The 20968-nt window shown below is 39.1% G+C and overlaps 3 protein-coding genes across 5 annotated transcripts in view; 2 read left to right on the forward strand and 1 right to left on the reverse strand.

Moving 5' to 3' along the window:
- The window catches only part of LOC308390881 (cadherin-related family member 1a), a 47646-nt gene that overhangs the window by 9108 nt on the left and 17570 nt on the right, over positions 1 to 20968 (forward strand). The window lies entirely within an intron of this gene.
- On the reverse strand, positions 4958 to 13064 carry chst3b (carbohydrate (chondroitin 6) sulfotransferase 3b). Of its 3 annotated transcripts, none has more exons than XM_080873213.1 (4): positions 12606 to 13064; positions 10461 to 10516; positions 9293 to 9509; positions 4958 to 9148 (listed from the first exon to the last, which is right to left on the reverse strand). In XM_080873213.1, exons 3-4 carry the CDS (start codon positions 9370 to 9372, stop codon positions 7933 to 7935), a joined length of 1296 nt encoding a protein of 431 aa, XP_080729339.1. In that variant the 5' UTR covers positions 9373 to 9509; positions 10461 to 10516; positions 12606 to 13064; the 3' UTR covers positions 4958 to 7932. The 3 variants fall into 3 exon arrangements, with proteins under 3 accessions (XP_080729339.1, XP_080729340.1, XP_080729338.1); XM_080873214.1 differs by lacking the exon at positions 12606 to 13064 and adding an exon at positions 10610 to 12588; XM_080873212.1 differs by lacking the exon at positions 10461 to 10516.
- Positions 14395 to 19961, forward strand: ghitm (growth hormone inducible transmembrane protein). Its single transcript, XM_080872660.1, has 9 exons — positions 14395 to 14502; positions 14789 to 14950; positions 16106 to 16208; positions 16807 to 16918; positions 17031 to 17172; positions 17370 to 17478; positions 17696 to 17884; positions 19032 to 19203; positions 19315 to 19961. The coding sequence occupies exons 2-9, from the start codon at positions 14819 to 14821 to the stop codon at positions 19400 to 19402; spliced, it is 1047 nt and encodes a 348-aa protein (XP_080728786.1). The 5' UTR covers positions 14395 to 14502; positions 14789 to 14818; the 3' UTR covers positions 19403 to 19961.

Genomic DNA, 20968 nt, shown 5'->3' on the forward strand with positions numbered 1-20968 from the left:
GAGCACTTCAATTTTTTGATAAGAATCTTTCAATAAAAGAAGGTAAATGTTGGCTCACTCAAAGCACTGGCTCTCCCTATATATAGCATGTTTTTCTCAAGTGGGTATTTTACCCAGCTTTATCGTCACCGACATACCATATAAGACCACAGTCCTTTGCACTAGAAATAGGGTGGCTTTGTGTGTGAAAAGTGGCAGAGGGAAAGGTATGAAAATGTTCTTTTCCTGCTCCTGCAATCAGTGAGTAACCACTTTGTATAAGGCTGGCTTGTTTTCTCCCGTGTTGAGTCCTCAAACAGTTTAAGAGAGGGTATATTTAGAGGGGCAGAGATAGAACAGGACAAAAGACGGCTGTCTGTCTGCAATAAAGCTTCCTTTGCAATTTTATTGTTTGGATTTTATTTGATTGGATGTCCTGAAATTACCTGTCGTGATTGCAGGTGGTTTGCTTTCTTGCCATAAATACACAAAATTTTGAATATAAAACCTTTTAGACTTCATTCTTATTCCAAAGTTTCACATTTTCTAGTAGTGAGAATGTATAGTCCCTGTCTGGCCCTTGTGGTTATTTTGGTCTGTTGGGCAAACTTCTAAGGAAACCATGCAGTAGAATCACATGGGTCTTGCACACATGACGTGTGGTTTGTCAAAACATACCTGGCTTTGCACTGCTGAAGCTGGAGATTAATCTGTACGTGGTAAATGCATCAGCACCACTTCTTATAGGAAATGAGGAGATTCGGGGATGCATAATGTTTCTCATTAGCCACCCCTGCTCCTTATAAAACCTCAACTGTAATGCCTGTTTTATTGTGACTAGTAGTGGCAGTAGAAAGGCGCTTTGTGTTTGGAGCAAAGCCAGCAGAGTGGGACAAATGGAGTGACCCATTCAGTAGCTCTAAATTCTTTTTAAAGACCTCCTCGTTCTAGCTTGGTGCAGGCACAAAAGGAGGTATTGATGTAAGGAAAGACTGAAGCTTTGTGGCATAGGAAGCCATTCTTTCGCAAACATGAATTCAAAATGCAAATGGGTGCATTTTACTTTAGCTCTGCTGCGTTTCAAGAACAAAAAGTAGACTTGTAAGAAATGACAGTGTTTTTTGTGATTTTTGATGTTGATTGATCTAGTGAATGATTAAATTCTGCTCCTGTTGGCAGTTCTCATAATTTAACTATTATGTTATGTTAATGTCCCCCACACAGTCCTGTTCTCCAACAGTGTTTATGGCGTAAACTTATCCTCTGTGAAGCCTAAAGAAACAAAGTATATTGAAGGAAGGAAAAGTGAACACTCGGTGTTTTCCACATGTTTTCCACAAGTTAGTTTTGTGGTTTTAAATTATATTTAAAAGCCATGTTTCATAGTAAGTGCAACAAAAAAAGAATGCACAAGTATTAGCATGATACTTACTCACAGAAAAACCAAAGCATAGCTTTGTCAGCTTCTTTTCTTTGCACCACCTGCAGACCTCACCCCAAGTATTTGCTTTAAATCTCCCCTCACCCACAAACCCATTGTTTGTGTTGCAGGGGCCCAACTGAAAGTAAATGCCACACTAGTTTGACATATCCATGAAATGTTTAAGCTATTCTAAACTAGAATGGATATCTAAATTTGAAATGAGAGCCATGTTTTATGTTTTCCTATGGGAACGGGTAAGGGTTGGCAGTACGGTGCATAAATACTGAGGTCACAATTAAATGATAAAGGGTGTTCCAGTGAAAACAAATGCAAAGAAAAGAAAACTAAATGAGGGAGTCAAAGATTGTACTGTATTTGGAAAGAAAACCCCTGGTGTTCATCACCTGTCACATTGCCTATAACAAATGTAACCAAATGTTTTGGCAGCCAAGGGGTCATTCAACCAAAAAAAAAAAAAACCCAACCAAGCATAAAAAAATGTATTAGTCAAAACACCAAAACACAACCCAAAATTGTCTTCTGCTTTGATTTTTTTATGAATTCATTTGTTGTCAGAGTATTTTTACATTTATGAAAACACATCAGAGAAAGAAACTAGACACTTTACTGTTTTGAAAACTGGGTACTGCATTTTTTAAGCTGCCACAATTCATCACAATTATTGTAATTTTCTGCCTTTATACATTCTGTTGACCATAATGGTCAGACAGTGCGAGCTCATGCCCACATCTCTCAGTCACTTTTCACATGTTTTGTAGAGTCTAAATCCAGAGAAAATGGGCATTAATTTCCGTTCTGTCAAAGGCTTTTATGTTGTGGTCAGCCACAATGGAGTTCCTGAAAAACAAACTAAAAAAAAAAAGCTGAAAAATGTTATGTCACGCAGAAATTTGAAAATGTTGCTCAGTAGTTCAGTACATTGTGATTTCACAAGTCTTCCATGACACGGCTTGATAAAGCATTTCCTACCATCTTACTGGAAGATCAATGGACACGTACATAGATGCAAGTGAAAAAAAATGTGTAATGTATGTATGTAAGTGAGAGAAAAAGGTCTTTCTTTTCATTTTGACATTGCTTTTAGAAACATTGCTAACAGCAGACACACCAGTGCAGCTGTGGTGCAACCACAGATCTCTGTTGTCTGTCCCTGGCCGTATGTTGTGGAAAAAAAAGAAATGAAAGCAGTTAGCGCCCAGGTTAGCGCACAAAAAAGGAAAATGTCTGGCTTTGGAGTGTCAATAAATGACAGATAAACCTTCCAGCTTTGCTCTTAACAGCTAGTAAGTTGTGTACTGGATGAGTTCTTGAGTGAAATTCTGCTCTCACTTCATGTAGTCACTCATTATCACATGCAACAACCTGAGTTTTATGAATTGCATTCCTCAGTGTGAGATAATTTGCTGTGTATTTAGATTTATGTCTCCTGCTAAACCATCATTATCGCCTACAGCAGTTTTATATGTCGCTCTGAGACATGTCTGAATTACCTCAATTTTGTGTCTGTTTGTCGCAGATCGTACAACACACTATCATTCGGATCAACGGCGCAGGGTTGTTTTGCATATTTCAAACCCCTCATGGTTGATGTGGCAAAGCACCATATAACAGAGTGCGAGGGTGTGGTTACCTAAATGCCCTTATTTAACTGCTGAGGAGGGGGGCTGAGAAGGCTTTAATTCACTGGAAAGTGGTTATTCTATATTTGCCCCAACCATACAGTGACTCCACCCTCCACACATCCCACATAAAGTCACTCCACTAAAAAAGTTTATGAATACTGAACCCATTAGGTTTGGACTCAGATGCTGCAGACCTGGCAGCTCTTTATTACTCAAATAGAACGACCAAAATAACCAGATAATGACCTGTTAATATGAGTGAATGCACTTGCATTGAGGTGGCTTAGCTCAACAGTAGAGGAGGAATGGATAATGAATGATCCTTTTTTATAAAATCTCTCTATTTAATATAAAAAAGATAGAGAGTCTTTATAAACTGTCTCTCTGCATTTCTGTAAGAGGGTGTGGTCAGGTGGACAAAAATGACTTGGACCACATTATATGTAAAGTTCGGGTAATTACTAGGTTGAAAGACTTAAATAGCTGGGCCCACAGTGGTAAACACACTGGAAGTCAAGGCAGCTGTCACTGCAGTATCCTTCCTCCTTGCCTCCTTAAAGACAAACATAATGTACCAAAAGCTTAAATATTTAGATATGACAACAAAGCAATGGTCACTTTAGATAACCACTCATACGGGAAATAAGTGAGTGGTCATGTTTCACAACTAAAACAATGAAATTAACTGTGAATGTTTACTGACTGTTTTTTTTCTCTGTGGATTACTTTCATGTACAGATTTCTAATTTTTTAAAAAAGCTTTCCAAACTCAAAAGAAAAGGAGCATTGGAAGGCAATTGCTAGAAGTGCTGTGAGGAATTCAAGCAACACCCTGCCAAAGTACCACTGGAAGAAATAAAAGGTGAAAGAATGAAGCCAAATTAACTTGAATCTGCTCACTGAGATATAGCGCAGTATCATTTATAAGTCACTCTTGCTTGGTTCTTATTTATATCTCAAGTGCTGATTGTTTCAGAGATAAAAGGGCCAGACATAAACAACAACAATAAAAACTGAGTTGAGACTGAAATGAGACAAAGGCATTTTCAACTAGAAAAACTTGCATTTCCTGCGAAAATGCAGTGTGAATGCTGTGTAGTGGAATCTGCTGAAAACAGCTGAAGAACTATCTGCTGAAAAGAGGTGAAGAAGCTGAAATCTGTGCTGACAAGAGGTGAAAAAGCTGAATTTTCTGCTGAAAAGAGGTGAAGAAGCTGAAATTTTTGGTTGAAAAGAGTTTAAAAAATTAACCTGTCTACTGAAAAAAATGTTGCCATGAGTGGGATTCGAACACAGCTCACCCTGGCAAGCTAAATCAGCGAACACACTTCTAATGTGGTCCTATTCATCTACAGTGGGGCAAAAAAGTATTTAGTCAGCCACCGATTGTGCAAGTTCCCCCACCTAAAATGATGACAGAGGTCAGTAATTTGCACCAGAGGTACACTTCAACTGTGAGAGACAGAATGTGAAAAAAAAATCCATGAATCCACATGGTAGGATTTGTAAAGAATTTATTCGTAAATCAGGGTGGAAAATAAGTATTTGGTCAATAACAAAAATACAACTCAATACTTTGTAACATAACCTTTGTTGCCAATAACAGAGGTCAAACGTTTACTATAGGTCTTTACCAGGTTTGCACACACAGTAGCTGGTATTTTGGCCCATTCCTCCATGCAGATCTTCTCGAGAGCAGTGATGTTTTGGGGCTGTCGCCGAGCAACACGGACTTTCAACTCCTGCCACAGATTTTCTATGGGGTTGAGGTCTGGAGACTGGCTAGGCCACTCCAGGACTTTCAAATGCTTCTTACGGAGCCACTCCTTTGTTGCCCGGGCAGTGTGTTTTGGATCATTGTCATGTTGGAAGACCCAGCCTCGTTTCATCTTCAAAGTTCTCACTGATGGAAGGAGGTTTTGGCTCAAAATCTCACGATACATGGCCCCATTCATTCTGTCCTTAACACGGATCAGTCGTCCTGTCCCCTTGGCAGAAAAACAGCCCCATAGCATGATGTTTCCACCCCCATGCTTCACAGTAGGTATGGTGTTTTTGGGATGCAACTCAGTATTCTTCTTCCTCCAAACACGACGAGTTGAGTTTATACCAAAAAGTTCTACTTTGGTTTCATCTGACCACATGACATTCTCCCAATCCTCTGCTGTATCATCCATGTGCTCTCTGGCAAACTTCAGACGGGCCTGGACATGCACTGGCTTCAGCAGCGGAACACGTCTGGCACTGCGGGATTTGATTCCCTGCCGTTGTAGTGTGTTACTGATGGTGACCTTTGTTACTTTGGTCCCAGCTCTCTGCAGGTCATTCACCAGGTCCCCCCGTGTGGTTCTGGGATCTTTGCTCACCGTTCTCATGATCATTTTGACCCCACGGGATGAGATCTTGCGTGGAGCCCCAGATCGAGGGAGATTATCAGTGGTCTTGTATGTCTTCCATTTTCTGATGATTGCTCCCACACTTGATTTTTTCACACCAAGCTGCTTGCCTATTGTAGATTCACTCTTCCCTGTCTGGTGCAGGTCTACAATACTTTTCCTGGTGTCCTTCGAAAGCTCTTTGGTCTTGGCCATGGCGGAGTTTGGAGTCTGACTGTTTGAGGCTGTGGACAGGTGTCTTTTATACAGATGATGAGTTCAAACAGGTGCCATTCATACAGGTAACGAGTGGGGGACAGAAAAGCTTCTTACAGAAGACGTTACAGGTCTGTGAGAGCCAGAGATTTTCCTTGTTTGAGGTGACCAAATACTTATTTTCCACCCTAATTTACGAATAAATTCTTTACAAATCCTACCATGTGAATTCATGGATTTTTTTTTCACATTCTGTCTCTCACAGTTGAAGTGTACCTCTGGTGCAAATTACTGACCTCTGTCATCATTTTAAGTGGGGGAACTTGCACAATCGGTGGCTGACTAAATACTTTTTTGCCCCACTGTAAATGGGTCAAACATGGCATAAAAAGCTTACTATTTATAGTGTCGTATAGTATAAAAGTTACTAGCACCAACAAATATAGGAGGCATTAGCAGAAAGAGCAGAACAGTTTAAAATTTGAATGGTGAAAATCGGATGAAAACTGGGGGAGTAGTTAACCAGCAAAGAACTGAGCAACTAGAATAATAAGGTAGAAGGTAGAAGATAGAATAAAGAGAAACAGGATCTCAATAGTGTGAATGCTTCATGGTTAAAAAAGGATACATTTTTATTTCATTTTCATATTTTTATCTATTGGTATGACTTGTTCTGTCCCTTATATCCACAGATATCTGTACCATATATGCACTTGACATTGAACCTGACATTGGGTGGCACCATCGTGATAAATGCTTTGATTTTTCATTTAGCCCCAACATCTGGTCAAAGTTTCAATCAGTCCAACTGTGCCCACTGTACCCACGCAAAGTCTCTTCAGATGTTAGAGTATTGTCGGAAACCATCTGGAAACCACCGATTTCACTGTGATCTTTTTCTAAAGACTGCAAAGAATCTTTCAGTGTCCACTTGTGTCCATCCTTCATCACTCTTTGCTAAATTAATGTTGCTACATAAGCAAATACAGGATGTAGCTACAAGCAAACCCCCGCTAACACTGATTGAAGTGGGATTCTACAGGAGAGCTGTTTACTGTGTTTGTTTTATTTTACGCCATCTGTGTTGTTTTATTTTACACCATCTGTGTATGTATGGCTGTGATGTGCCATATTTGCTTCCTGTTACACTGTCATTGTTTAGCCTCTTTTTAAAAAATATCTGACAAAGATGACAAAATGGGATGTGCTCATGCTCAATATGCTCCTGTCAGCAGAATGTAAAATTTTTTCAGACAATTTATTGAATTTGAACACTCCTGGATGGAGTGCTTTCATGTGAAAAATATGTCCTCTTCAGAAATAAAGCGTTTTTCAACTGTAAAGATTTATTGCAACAAGCTTTTTCTTTTCAAAAATAAAAAAAAGAACAGGTTCTGTGTCAACAAATCGCCTGACAGGCCAGAGCGTCAAGGCCTGTTACCAAAAGCCAAGAGGCTTGTTTCAAAAGACAGAGACCTCCTGACAAACTTTGCACGATTCTGCAAACCAGCTGCAGTTGGAATGTTAACATAAAGTAGCACTGTTACAGTCTGTTTTACAGGATGGGTGCTTATATTCCTGAACACATTTTCATGTACAAAAAACTACAGCATACATGTGCAAAAACACCCCTGCATAGTGGGGGTAGAACCTGTGGGGCACATTCAGACACTTTGTCATAATGACTGTTTAGCAAATGGAAAAAATAAATAAATCATCATGGGACATTACCTATAAATGACGAAAGTGAAGTTGCCTGGCAAGACACTGGTATTTCCTCTCAAGTATATGAGCATTGCTATACAAAGCGGTTTCTGCAAGGTTCTTTGGCATAAGAGCAGCATATGTTGCTAAGGAGTGACTTTACAAAAATAACTAATTGAGGTTCCTGGAAATGTTTGAAACAGCTCATTGTTGCTCAAAAGCTCTCCCTAATAACTTTCTATATTTGCTAAGGAACAAATATGGGAGTGGTTTGCAGGACGAGCTGAAAGCACCATTTGTGTAAGACAGGAAAAGAAATTGTGCAGAGTGCAAAAACAAAGATGTGCTCTATGTGAAGATTTTATCAAAACTCCAGACTGTTGCTTTCATAGTTAAACGTTTCATGTGTATTTTCTGCTCAACAGTCTATTCTTTGTCAAATTGTTTTAAATAGTAAAAAAAACTTTAAATAGGACATTATCAGAAAATATATCACTCTGTATCAGGATCTTCATAAAAATAATTTATCACAGAGGCTTTAGAAAGGTTGAAATTTTCTGCATCAAGTGTTGGAGTTAACATTTTTTAAAATCTATAAAAAGCTGAACACTTTGTCCTCAATGAGACTGATAGATTTATCTGTTAGCATTTCCTCACTGCTCACAAATTTGTACCCAAAAAGCTTCATTGTTGGTCCACAAACTCTCTGTACCACTTGGGCTATCTTGAATGGAAGCTTGAACCTCCATTTCTCCACTTGTTCAGATGAGTTTTTCTGTGTAGAGTAAACTCCGCTTGTCTCCTTCGAGGCCTGGGTGTTCTTCAGAATCCAGGATTTCACTTGTGGAGTGAATGGGATTCCAGTAAACTTGTACATCTCGGTTGCTTTCTTCATGGGGAACCGAGCAATGTCCTCATACCGCACCAGCATGTATCGCCTGCGCAGCCAAAATGGCTGTCTGAGGCCGAACTCGGCAGACATTTTGATATTGTCGCAATTTCCTTTTAACTTCCTCACCTCGTCATCGTCAATAGGAACATTTCCACCCATGGCCCACTCCTTCCAGTTCTTGTATTTGGCTGCAAAGGCCACCATACGTGATGCCAAGATAGCCCGGGGATCGCGAACCAGCTGGATGAATTTTACATCAAGACGTGTGTCCTCAGCCAAAGGACGCAGAGTCTCGAGCTGGCGCACTCGTACCGACTTGATGGCAATGTGCTCTTTCTTAAGGCAGGATTCAGACGCCATTGTCAGGTTCAGGGGACCACAGCGTCTGGTCTTACAGTGATATCGTTCAAAAACCCCTTTGACAACAGGGCTGCAGACAGACTTCTCACACAGAGAGCTGCTGGACTCCCTGCGAAACAGGGCTGGGGTGATGTGGTCCACGGGAAGGGGGTCGATGAAGGTTTCTAGCAAAGAAAAGTCACACAGGAAGAGTTTTTGGAGCACATCACGGTATGCTTTGGCTGCCGCTGTAGCATTGGTGCCTCCAGTGTCCAAAGTCAACATCTTTTCCACGTGCCACAGAGGCTCAAACAGGTAAAACATGTTTTCTCCCTGCTGGTTGAAAAACTCGCCCACAAATGAAGAGCCTGTCCTAGTCGTGGTTAGCAGGAGAATGTGTTTTCTACCCCTTCTCAATGCCCCTCGGTGCTCGCTGTAGTCCTCCACCCGCGGCTTCATCAGCGTGACATTCCTCTTGCTGATTGACAGACGGAAACTACTGTGCTTCAGCAGTACGTTGGACAAACTGCTGGGTTGTTGAGAGGTTTGAGGGGTCTGCTTTAGCTTATCTGACACCCTGAAAGCATGAGAGAAACCAAACGCATGTTACATTTCAGGTTAACATAGAGTCAGAGCCTTGACGTCTAAAGCATTTTTTTAATATCTAATATCTCGCTCAGAAAAGAATTCAATCCTCCTTTCGTGATTGAAATTGACTTACCTTGAGATAATGTTGTTTTCTTTCTCAATGATAACAAGTGCCATAAAAAAGACAATGGGTAGAGTGTATTTGATCTTCATTCTTGGATGTGGCTGAGCCTGGATATGCTTTTACAGACTGCTTCTTAATAGCTTCTGCCAATCTCGCCAAGTCACCAGTTGCGTTCTTAAAGAGCCATCCAGTTATTTGTGTTCCCTGTTGTAGAAAATGTTTTATCCTGCAAATGAAATGAACATCAAACTGTCAGCTACAAATTTTACACATTTGAGCAAGGCTGTGGTAGAACACTATTTTTGTAAATGGGGAACCTAACAATGCACTGTGATGCTGAGTCACAGAGGTTCCGCTCTTCTTTTATTTCTGAATTTGTTAGTTGCATACAGCACCACTGTGTTCTGCAAAACTATGATGAGAGTCACTTACTAAAGAAAAAAACCCACCTATAAGAAGATGCTAAAAATACAAAAAGGTATAACACATTGTTTCCCATTGGAATTTAAGCTAGTCCTTGCCATGAGGAAGTACTTGTTATCTTTAAGTGCAGCAGTGCGTTTCAGGTACATGCCCACCCACCACTGCAAGTCTGAGGGATGGTGCAAACTGTATTTATGAGTTAGTCTTTGTAGAAGTTGCTTTCAAAAATGAGTGGATAAACAACTATTAGGGCACAAAGAAATGTGGGTACAGACTGCAATCAAGGACAATTTTGTCAATTAAACTGCAATCCCACAGCTGTCAAGCTGCTTGCCAAAAAAACTCCAGAGTTGTCTGGCTTGGAGTGAGATCCTTTACCTCCCACTGATGTGGATAACAGAACAGTCCAAATTGCCAGCTACTCCTCCTCAACACCAGGAGGATATCTTACACAAGGACTAATAGAAGTCCAAATGCTAACAGGACTGCAGAGTCGTGGAATTGAAAGGGGAAATCCTGCTTGTCACTGAACCATAAATTGCCGTGCTCTGAGCCTGGAGGCCATTCAGTTGTTTTATAAGTCTGCAGAGGGCAAGTGGTGGGTAATCAAATGAAGATAAGGGTGGATTTAATGGGGACTATTTGTGAATGTCTTGCACATTCTTGAAAGATTAATATTGGTTCACTTTTAAGATAATGGCAGCTTGACTCAGATCCCTGACTAATCTTGAGAATTAAGCATAATCCTGCTTACCTTGTCTGCTAGTGTTGGGTCAATACCACAGCAAGAGCAAATGAGGCAGCCTCCACCTGGAGGATATTTGCAAAGCATCATCAAACTGCTGTTTTTTGGGAGGTTGTGGGGTGGAGGTGGGGGTTAAGATCCATAAGTAACAGGCCAACCTTTTCATTTAACTGCATCAGGCTACGATAAGATGCCAAATCCTGTTGGAAACCCAGTTGGATGACCACTGTTTTCTCAATTCTTTAATGTCTTTGCCTTTCTGTGTTTCACACCTGGAGGTCCGCTTCTCACATCCTGTTACAACTTCTGTCCAGGGCCATGTTTGAGAACAGAAGCCAGTTCAGATGACTGCAGTCTAAACACGGGGAATGGTTAGACACTCCCTGTGAAATTCTCTGAGTGGGAATGGGAAGTTTACAGCTCCAATAGAGCACTGTTGACGTGGAACGGCACGTAATGAAAAGGTGAACAGCCTGTATACTGAGACACGTTTTCACTGGAAGGAAAACTCAGCGCTGTCTTGCACCACCTTGCCGCATGCCACAACCACAAAGGCCTCTTTACACATGGAGTGAGTTTAAACCTTCCTTTGGGTAGAGATTGCAGAACATAAACTTTCAGGTCATTCAGACATCACAGGGTCAGTGACTAAGCTCGTGGATGTTCCAAGTCATCTAGAACTGGTCAGATAAGACAACTGCACCAAATTAAATGAGTGAGTCTTCAAACCCATGGGAGTTTTTAAAGTGAGCAAATGAATTTCCAATGTCTGACCAAGCCAACAGATATTTAGCACATGGAAAGATAGAGTACAGCTGTTGTGCACTCTGTGTAATACTGTTGTGCATTAACAAATTACAACATATAGCAAAAATGATTTAGCTTAATAAATAAGACACAAGAGGATGATTAGCAACAAAAATGTCTCTTTCTGTAACACTTACAGTTCTATGGGATTGAGTGTGTAGTTCTCCTCATATATGATTCAAAATAAACAAAAATATTCAACATCAACCATTCATCAAGAAAATAAGTAGTCTGATGTTTTGTCATTTATATGGTAAATTAGATGTACACCAATTATCTCAGCCTATTGCATCTGCTGGGTAAAGCAGAAAAAAAGAAGCTGACATTCTTGAATAGTCACAAACCACTGAGGCATATGACACGTTTGATCATCTGCTCATAACAAAACTGCCACTGCACCATTTATCATCTTGTTACAAATGCTTTTAATAGCTGCCTCTTATTTAATGTAAATCTTATGTGGAGACAAATTAAACACCAGCCAACCAAACCCATCTTGCTCGAGATTGCATTGCAAATGTGCACTGCGGTGTCCAACACATTTTTCTGATAGATAAAAAAAGATAAAGGGATTACAGTGGGGAATTTTTTGTATATATTTAGTTGCATTAAGTCATTATGGGAAGATTTTTATAATCATCGGAGGAAATATTGTACTCTAAGTTATTTACTCAGTCACTAAAAACTTTTCCAATAGTTTATTGAATTAATAGTGAATGAGTTTGGGCTACAAACCTGTAGAAACTGCTAAAATCATTCGAGTTGTATGGACGCAGCCCTAACTGGTTTTAGTTTAAGGGTAAAGGTCTGAGTAAAATAGACATAGAATAGACAAGAATGAAACAACCCATTTTCCCCACGATATGACCTATACCCCATTAATTAAGATTATGCTGGGGGATATGCATGTGTGTTTAGTCATTGTGGTTATTTCAGAGCAGCTGTGGGGGTCATGCAACACATCTGTTCGCCATAAACATATGCATGCAGTTGTTTATGCAGAGGGCAGGTTTTTACTGTAAATAAATTGTGCTAATTTTCAGGCAACTTTATCTGTTAGTTTATAAAGATGCCACACTAAAAGACAGAAGGGCAAAGGGGGGAGGAAGTCAGACTGAAGCAGCAGTCTCTCTGGAGATCATGTGCCGCATTAAAGGGTCACAAGGACAAACCGAAATCATGCTTTCTTAATAAAAAAAAGAAAAAAAACTGAATGAAAAGTCACGAGTCACTTGGAGTGATGTCGTTGTAGCCAAGTGTTATTAATGACGTGTTAGTTTTTCTTTATTCATTTCTAAAATATCATGCGAATATGTAAAGAACAGCTTGTCCGCTCTCTGTACCCACCATTATAAATGAACTGCGGTCTCTGAAGGCGTCCCACTTTTCATCCACTTGATCAGCCTTCCCTCAAAGAGCGACTCCGGAGAGAAATTAATTCCATTACTTTGCCAAGACTGCTTCACTTGTATGACAGAAAACAATCGAATTCAAAAGGAGAGGCTGGCCTAGTTTCAGTGAGCAAAACTCGTAGATGAGATGAAATCATGTTTGAGGGGGCTGCAGGTCAGGCTGCTCGCTGATCTGAATGACAAATCTATCCAACAGTTGCGAGTCACTGAATCACACGGGAAACTTTGGTCCAAAGGAGCGGAGCTTCAGGGAGCACTGGCGCACTGCCACGGCCCCTCACGGACCATTTCTTTAAAGTAAAAAGCTGACTTTGCACACATAAACGACATGGTAAACAATATAGGTTAAATATAGCGGTGCTACCTAAATAATAGCCTATGTGTTCCTTTTGGGGGTCAGTTTTAGGTTTTACTTTTTAGTTTTTAATGTCGTCGCAAAAAAAAGGGCGAGCACTCCACCTAGTGGAGAAAAGTATAACATAGAGGTTACAGAGAGAACAAGGTGGTCTGCAAATAAACATGGTTTTCTTTTACATGATATGATATCATAATAGCGTCGTTAAAGATAGGCTGGGTCAATCTTACTTTACATTTTTACTTTAGTGTAACCTAAAGAGCAATTTTGTATGGCTTCTTTGCAGGATGATATTGTTTTTGCATACATGGATAACGTAATAATTCAACATATGACCTTTTAAAAGTGGTTTGAGTACACAACAGTATGGAAGTGTCAATTTAATGTCAGTTTTATTTATATGACACATTTCATTACATTTAAACTTAACATGGTTAATATCAAGATAAAAAAACTTAAAATGTACAGTAACATTAAAGTAAAAACAAAAAACCCCAGAGGAATATAAGTTTACAAAAAATAAACGTAAACACGCACACACAGTTATGTGTATCATCCGCATTGGATATTTTATTCTTCTTTATTTATTATTCTTTATGATAGGGCCAAGAGAGAGCAGGAAGATTCGAGAGTAATGGACCAAGAACAGACATTTGAGGAACCACTGACTGAATTTTTAAATTTGTGCTGATCTCAAACTATTAATCGAAATGTAGAAACCTCTACCCTTTAGACATGATGACATATCTAAATCAACAAAATCATAAAGACTTTGAATTAAGAAGTCAAGAAGTCAGTGTCGATCATGAGTCTTCTAATTACTGGTGATCTTTAGGTCTTTAGGTTGTTGATGGGTTTAATTGGTGATGAAATCTGATTGGTACTCATCATAATGAGTTGTTAGGTATGCATTCAGTTGTTTATAAAGGTTTTTTTAAAAAATATTTTTCTGAGAAAAGATGATAAACAGTTTTTTGGTAGCAGTGTGATTAGAGCACATCAGAGATAAACACTGAAAATGCCACCCTCTAAAGAACTGTTGACAATAATTACTAAACAAAATGCATTGTTTTAATTAACTGTTCTTTGATCGGTTAAAAACAACATAACACATTTTTGCTATTACTCTCTCAGTAGTAAACTTTAAAAAACAATGATGTAATAATGCAAATTATATAACACTGTCATGCCATGGAGACTTAACCTCTGATAGGTTGTTGAATAAACTCTTGCAGCCGCAGGTTGTTTACGGGAAATTTTACATGTACTTTATTCGCATTAAGATCATTTTCTCTTTATCAGCCGAATGCTTTAAAAGGTATAACGTCTTTAACGCAATATTGAGGATCACTGCGTTAGAACTACAATTCCCATCAAATCTGTCGCTTAGTGATGACGCATAAGTAAAGAATTTTCAGGAAGGTTACAAAACCGTGGCGTCTTGTTTCTGGAAAGGTGATAGACGACATTTCTCTCGGTATGTAACATTTACTTTCTATTTAGTATTTTGAACGTTGTAATCATATAACAGATAAGACATATTTAGTCTGTAGTTAAATATGTGTTTGTTCAGCGGTCGTTAGGCTAAGGGTTAGGCTAAGGGTTAGTCGCATGATATTACGGCATTAGCTAGCTCAATTTTTGTGGCGTTTTTTAGTGCAAGAGCACATTTTACACTGTTTTTGTGACTCTTAGCTCAAAGTTCAGCTTTCTGTCACACGAATTCCTCTCAAAAAAAATTCTTCTCCGTGTTTGTGTTTTAGAGTGACACGGGACAGTAATATATCGTGACAATGTTGGTGGCGAGGCTAACGTGCCTGAAGGCTCTCCCGCTTGCTGGGCTCCGACCACTGCTCACTCAGGGCTCCCCAGCCCTGCGGTCACCCATCCTGAAGACCTGGTCACCCTTGCTCAGGCCCCAGCAGGTACTGTAAACTTTGTCGCCAGGCACTCACTCACTCACTCACTCACACACACACACACACACACACACACACACACACACACACACACACACACAGCTTTTTTGGCATTTCTATGCTTTGTGGCATTTCTATGCTTCATTAGCCAGACTTTTTAGCAGTGTTTCCCAAATATAGTGCCTCCTGGCAAGTATTTGGGCTTTCGTCTCAGCTATACACCAATTAATACATAGTGAAGTAAAATAAAGGAAAAATGTCAGTAGAAAATATACCATCACATTTGGGCCTAATCTTTGTTGTGTGGTCCAAATGTCATGAGTCAGGCTTTTTACACGGGTTATTACATGTGCTGGTTTTGACAGCTGTGATAAACTGTATGTTTAGGCACACCTGCCATCTGGACCACATATATGGCTGAGTTGTAGCAGTAATGCTGACACCTGAGTCAGTGCTTTTAATATCAATTGTGGGTTGCACTTGGGCCACATTTTCATCGTTTTGCATGTTATGGCTTCAGCTGCTTCACAGATGTCAGCGTTGTTTATTGGGAGGTGTTTACGATTGTTGCCAATCAAGCCAAAGAAAAACCTAGAAAGTAAACATATGTGCTTTAAGAAAATTGTGGCCTTCAAAATAGTATTGGAACCGAGTTTTATGGACTTCTACCGACTTTATGAAGCTGTCTGATAAGGTGGTAGAGGCAAGCTATAATCAAGTTGAGTGGACGGCAAAGCAACACGCAATCGGTTCAGATGGTCAATAATGCCTTTCTTAACCAATACAATAAAAAAAAAAAAAAATTTAGGATGCTTTTTTGTACAGGTCAATGCACGTATGGGCAAAACATGCCTAAAAACCATTGCTTTGTAAAGTACTAAAAATGCAGCTATGCTTAATTTTTCATCTTGGATAATATTGGTAGAACACCTTAGAAATTTTAGTCATAAGTTTGTAATGATCACAGGGGGTGCAACTTGCAGCTGGACTAGAAACAGTGCAAATGTCAGATTGCCACTGCTCTAATTTGTTATGTAAACATGGTATTTTTTTGAAACTGGGTATTTGCTGCTTCCCTACTTTTGATTGATGGTGGGTGTGAAACCCTAACTCATGTTCAACATTTGAAGAGTCATGTAAAGCTGCTGCTTCTTCTTTCAGGGTTATTCCTCAAAGGCCAGGTTTGGGTTTCGCCGTGCAAAGACAACCAGAGACCAGCTAAAGGAAGCAGCTTTTGAACCAGCCACTGATACAGCCATCAAAAGTAAATGCTTTGATACATACTTCATTTGGCACCGTTACATATTTTCTACTCGTATATAGCCTGAATTCTATGCTGTCTACTGACTTAAGGGTGACCTGTTAAGCTTTCACATATTTTTGTTATTCATGTCTATGGATAGATAAGTAAAATTTTATTTGTATAGCACCTTTCAAGACAAAGATGACTTAATTTATTAATGTTTCTTAAGTAATAAAAGCAAGACTGAACCTGAGATTTGACATGAACATCCAAAGTGAGAGTGGAATCAAAAGTTAGCCCAAGGTTTCTGATAGATGATTTAACAAGTGTTGAAAGGGGACCAAGAGATTTCATTATCACATACTGTTTACACCATATGTCATACATTCAGGTGAGAAAAATAACTGTCTTACCTGTGATTAATTGGCTGGGGGTGGGACTCAAAACCCAGTATTAGATAAATAACAAGTATTTTAAAATGTAAATCCTGCAATGCAACTTCATTTTTAGAAAAATGTGAGATTTCATGGTTTGAAATGGTTTTGTTATAGTAAATCTTTTTTCCTCTGAGGCAAAAATGTAAACTGTGTCTCAAATGATTTTTGTGTTGTGTCTGAAGTCGATAGCATGGGGAGAATGATACTGGCTGGAGGTGCAGCAGTTGGCCTTGGAGCTCTGTGCTATTATGGACTTGGCATGGCTAATGATATCGGTGCCATAGAGAAAGCAATGTGAGTAACAGATTTATTTTACCAACAGCACTTGAATTTTATTTTGAAATGCAGACCAGTAGAAAAGTGATGGTATCATACAAACTAAAGGCTTCTTTTCATCTTTGTACAGGATCTGGCCTCAGTATGTGAAGGACAGGATCCACTCTACCTACATGTACTTTGCAGGCAGTGTTGGGCTGACGGCTCTGTCAGCTGTAGCTGTGAGTAGGACCCCAGCTTTAATGGGTCTGATGATGAGAGGATCCTGGCTGGTAAGCTTTACAATACTTGCTTGCTTTTTTGTTTTTTAATGGTCTTCACTCCACTGCACCATTATTATTTTAACCTTAGAATTACATATTACAGAGCTTGTTTAGTCAAATACCAATTTTTAAACCGTAGTTTATCTGATGTGCTTGAATTTTTCCGTTGAACTTATTAATATGATGATTTGTTTGTTCCCACCTAGGCAATTGGAGCAACTTTTGCTGCTGTGATTGGTGCGGGCATGCTGGTCAGGTCAATTTCATATGAGCACAGCCCAGTGCCAAAACATCTTGCTTGGATGCTCCACGCAGGTTTGTGTTTTTAAATATCTTTTAAGAAATTTCTCAGCCCTGTCGTCTCTGGTATGTAGTTGCCTTGGGTGAACACTAGAAGGCAGGCTTAGAACAGGTTAGAGGAAAAAGCTGCTTCAACGATACACTAGTTGATGGCACTAATATCATTTGTTTTTTAAAAGAAATCGTTTTGTTTTGTTTTTAACTGGTTTTTTTTTTTTCAATAATTGATAAGGCGTGATGGGTGCTGTGATTGCCCCCCTCACTCTCCTGGGAGGGCCTCTGATGGTGAGGGCTGCCTGGTACACCGCGGGCATCGTGGGAGGTCTGTCTACTGTTGCAATGTGTGCCCCAAGTGAGAAGTTCCTCAATATGGGAGGGCCATTGGCTGTTGGACTTGGAGTGGTGTTTGCCTCCTCTCTTGGTTAGTATAAAGCACTTTTATTTCATCAATCTTGTTTATAGATAGCCATGAGTATTACAAGCTAGTGAACATTCAGGCTGAAAATGTTCCTGATAATATCATCTTTGTATTTCACTCTGTGGTTTCATTGAAAAGTATAAGGGAGCGGCTGCTTTTTTGTTGTTGTTGTGTTTTTTGTCATTGTTGAAAGTCTGATCTCCAACCTAATGCAATGCACTCTATTTATAGGGTGTCACATATTTAAACAGCAGTGTCCTTTTTGCATCAAAGTGGTTCTGTGCTGAAGTACTTATATTATGATAAACAATTTCTAAATGCACATCATTCCACTAAATGCTTTAAGACTAAAGCAAAGTATTGAATGCAGGATTTTGACTGTATTTATTGTGTTTTTGTTCCTGTAGAACCACACAAAGCTTGACATTTTCATAATGACAATATAAATACATCTTAAAAACCTAATCTGATAAGTAAATTAGTTTTTCTTTCTTCATCCAAATGATTTTTGATTCCCATGAGATTACAGTAGATATCATTTTTGTGTAGAAATGCATTTTAATACTATACAGTAATTAAATGCTAAAAAGTAATACATAGCACAGTGTTTGTGTGTTGTCAGGGGTAACGCATATGTTCAAATTAAACCGTAGTGGAGTCGGTGAAGTGAAATGTATATTGGGAAATGTACCTGTAAAAGGGCTTTCTCAGTCTTCTCCGTATCTTCTTATTGGATACTTTGTAAGAGAAGGTGTACACCTACGGTGTAGTTTGGGTATAAGAAGTAAATAGAAAATGGGGTGGATAGTGTGCGTCTCTGTCCAGAAAAGCAAAACAGAAGTTATTTCAAAATTCAGTTCACTTTGCAGTTGAGACATATTTATGAATTAATATAAATGTATAAATAACTGCAAGGTGGTTAACAATTGAATCTCCCAAGTTAACGTCTGTGACAGCCAGCTACAAGTTTCAAATGTTTTTACAGAAGCTACAGCCAAACATCAGATTCATACTCGCATATGTGTGTTGTGCAGTATTAGAGCTGTATCATTACCTACTTATTAGTTTTCTATATTGTAACTTTTAGTTGACAGCTGCACAGAAATTGTACTTGTCAGACTCAATTTGAACTTTCTTTTGTCTTCTTCAGGATCAATGTTCCTGCCACCCACCTCAGCATTTGGAGCAGGGCTCTACTCCATTGCTATCTATGGAGGCCTGGTCCTGTTCAGTATGTTCCTCCTCTATGATACACAGAAGGTTATCAAGAAGGCAGAGACACACCCACTCTATGGCGTACAGAAATATGACCCTATCAATGCGTAAGTCACTTCAGGAATTAAAGTACACTAAAAATAACTGGTTTTGAAGATTATTGTTGGTAATCTACTTGTACCGATATGTGGATCTGATACATTTATTTAATCTTACAGGTGTATGGGGATTTACATGGACACACTGAATATTTTCATCAGGCTGGTGATGATTCTAGCTAACGGCGGTAGCGGCAGGAGGAAGTAAACACCATCATGACTCGAGCTTCACTTTTATCTTCCACGGAGCCTGAGACAACATGTTTACTGCTAGCAGCATAAACCAGATGACCGATGTTATCTTATAGAGACAAATCCTATCTAACTGCTAGATCAACATGAATGCTTTGAAAGCATGTAAAGATGTGGATTGCACTGTGTGGTACAAGATACCTGTCAAAGTAAAGAAGATAACACAGAGATCTTACTTTGATTTTTGAAAGTATCTGGTTTATCCTGGGGCGCTTTAACAGATGAGTTAAATCTGTCAGTTTAATTTTGCATCCCTCAGAAGTCATTTGTATTATTCTCTGGTTTCTATTTCCACTTGGTGGTATTTCAGGTTTTATTTGGAGTGAAAATACAGAAAAATGTCACAAAACAACCAAAAGGCCACATATGTCAACCATAGATTGGTCCACATTCACAGTACAATAAACAGACTGTGCTGGATGTAATTGCTGAAGAAATTCTCTGGTATAGCACTTATGTAATGGGTTAAAGAGGTTCGTAATGTGTTGTTGTTGTTTTTTTTTGGGGGGGGGGGGGAATAAAAGTAATTTAAACAAAGTAAATATGTCCATGTGATGTTTTTGGCACATGTTGCTGATGGAGATTTTTTGGAATTTTGTCTGCACTGGATAACGTATTGGGAATGATAACTTAGTTAAGTGACATGAAATACTGCCCACAGTCAAATAACTATACTTGTGCTGTATATGCATTATAATAATGCATATTAATAAACTGTTTTGATCAAGTAATTACGAGTTAATTATGATCGATTAATGGATATGTGGTTTATATTTCAGGGTATGATACTGAAAAAGGACATTCTACAGGAGTGCTTCTACTTCCGTTGCTGTACACACTGTCATGGCAGTTTGTAAAATTGTCATGACCTCTAATCTGTTGATTGCTCATTCAGAACATGAATTTCATGGCATGTTCCATATTTCAAACATTCATTGTATTTTATATTTATTTATTCCAAATATGTTAGTTGGGGCACTGAAAACAACTCGGTTCAGTTTAAACATTAACAAAGAACTTGGTTAGTGTTGGGAAATGGCTTTGTGGAGTTTTGGAATTAAAAGCTACTCATTTAGGTTTAGAAAAAGATCAGTTTGGGTTAAAATACAACAGTTTTTCTACAGCTGTGGTTTCTTGGTTGTCACAGTGACATGTCCCTCCTTTGGACAGCATGCAAATTCATGCGGCTATGAAAAATATGGGGGGAGAGAGTCATGAACATGCACAGATAGATCTTTTGCTGTGTGACTGTTTCAAATTTTGCAGCCCTTAAGATTAGACCATTCTAAAACTTGCTCTTCTTAAGTAGGATTATAGTTTCTATTTAAGGTTCCAAAATACATGTTCTGTCACTTGACTAAAGTTATTAGATAGCAAAGCAAATTTTGGGATCCAGTGCAATGAAAATCAGATATTCAGTTTTACATTTTACAGAAACCCTGGGATAAATAGTAGAACCGTGGTTGAATTCTTTCTAGAAGTTTCTGTTACTGTTACAGCCCACAGGTGCACTCGTACACAA

This window comes from Rhamphochromis sp. 'chilingali', assembly GCF_963969265.1.
Source record: "Rhamphochromis sp. 'chilingali' genome assembly, chromosome: 22".
Classification (NCBI taxonomy): domain Eukaryota; kingdom Metazoa; phylum Chordata; class Actinopteri; order Cichliformes; family Cichlidae; genus Rhamphochromis; species Rhamphochromis sp. 'chilingali'.

Excerpts from the sequence above, each read along its gene's own strand:
- chst3b (XM_080873212.1), bottom strand. The coding sequence starts at position 9,372 with ATGAAGATCAAATACACTCTACCCATTGTCTTTTTTATGGCACTTGTT. Across the intron at positions 9,149-9,292 it reads GAAAACAACATTATCTCAAG|GGTGTCAGATAAGCTAAAGC; the intron begins GTAAGTCAATTT and ends TCATGCTTTCAG.
- ghitm (XM_080872660.1), top strand. The coding sequence starts at position 14,819 with ATGTTGGTGGCGAGGCTAACGTGCCTGAAGGCTCTCCCGCTTGCTGGG. Across the intron at positions 17,885-19,031 it reads GGTGTTTGCCTCCTCTCTTG|GATCAATGTTCCTGCCACCC; the intron begins GTTAGTATAAAG and ends TGTCTTCTTCAG. Across the intron at positions 19,204-19,314 it reads AAATATGACCCTATCAATGC|GTGTATGGGGATTTACATGG; the intron begins GTAAGTCACTTC and ends TTAATCTTACAG.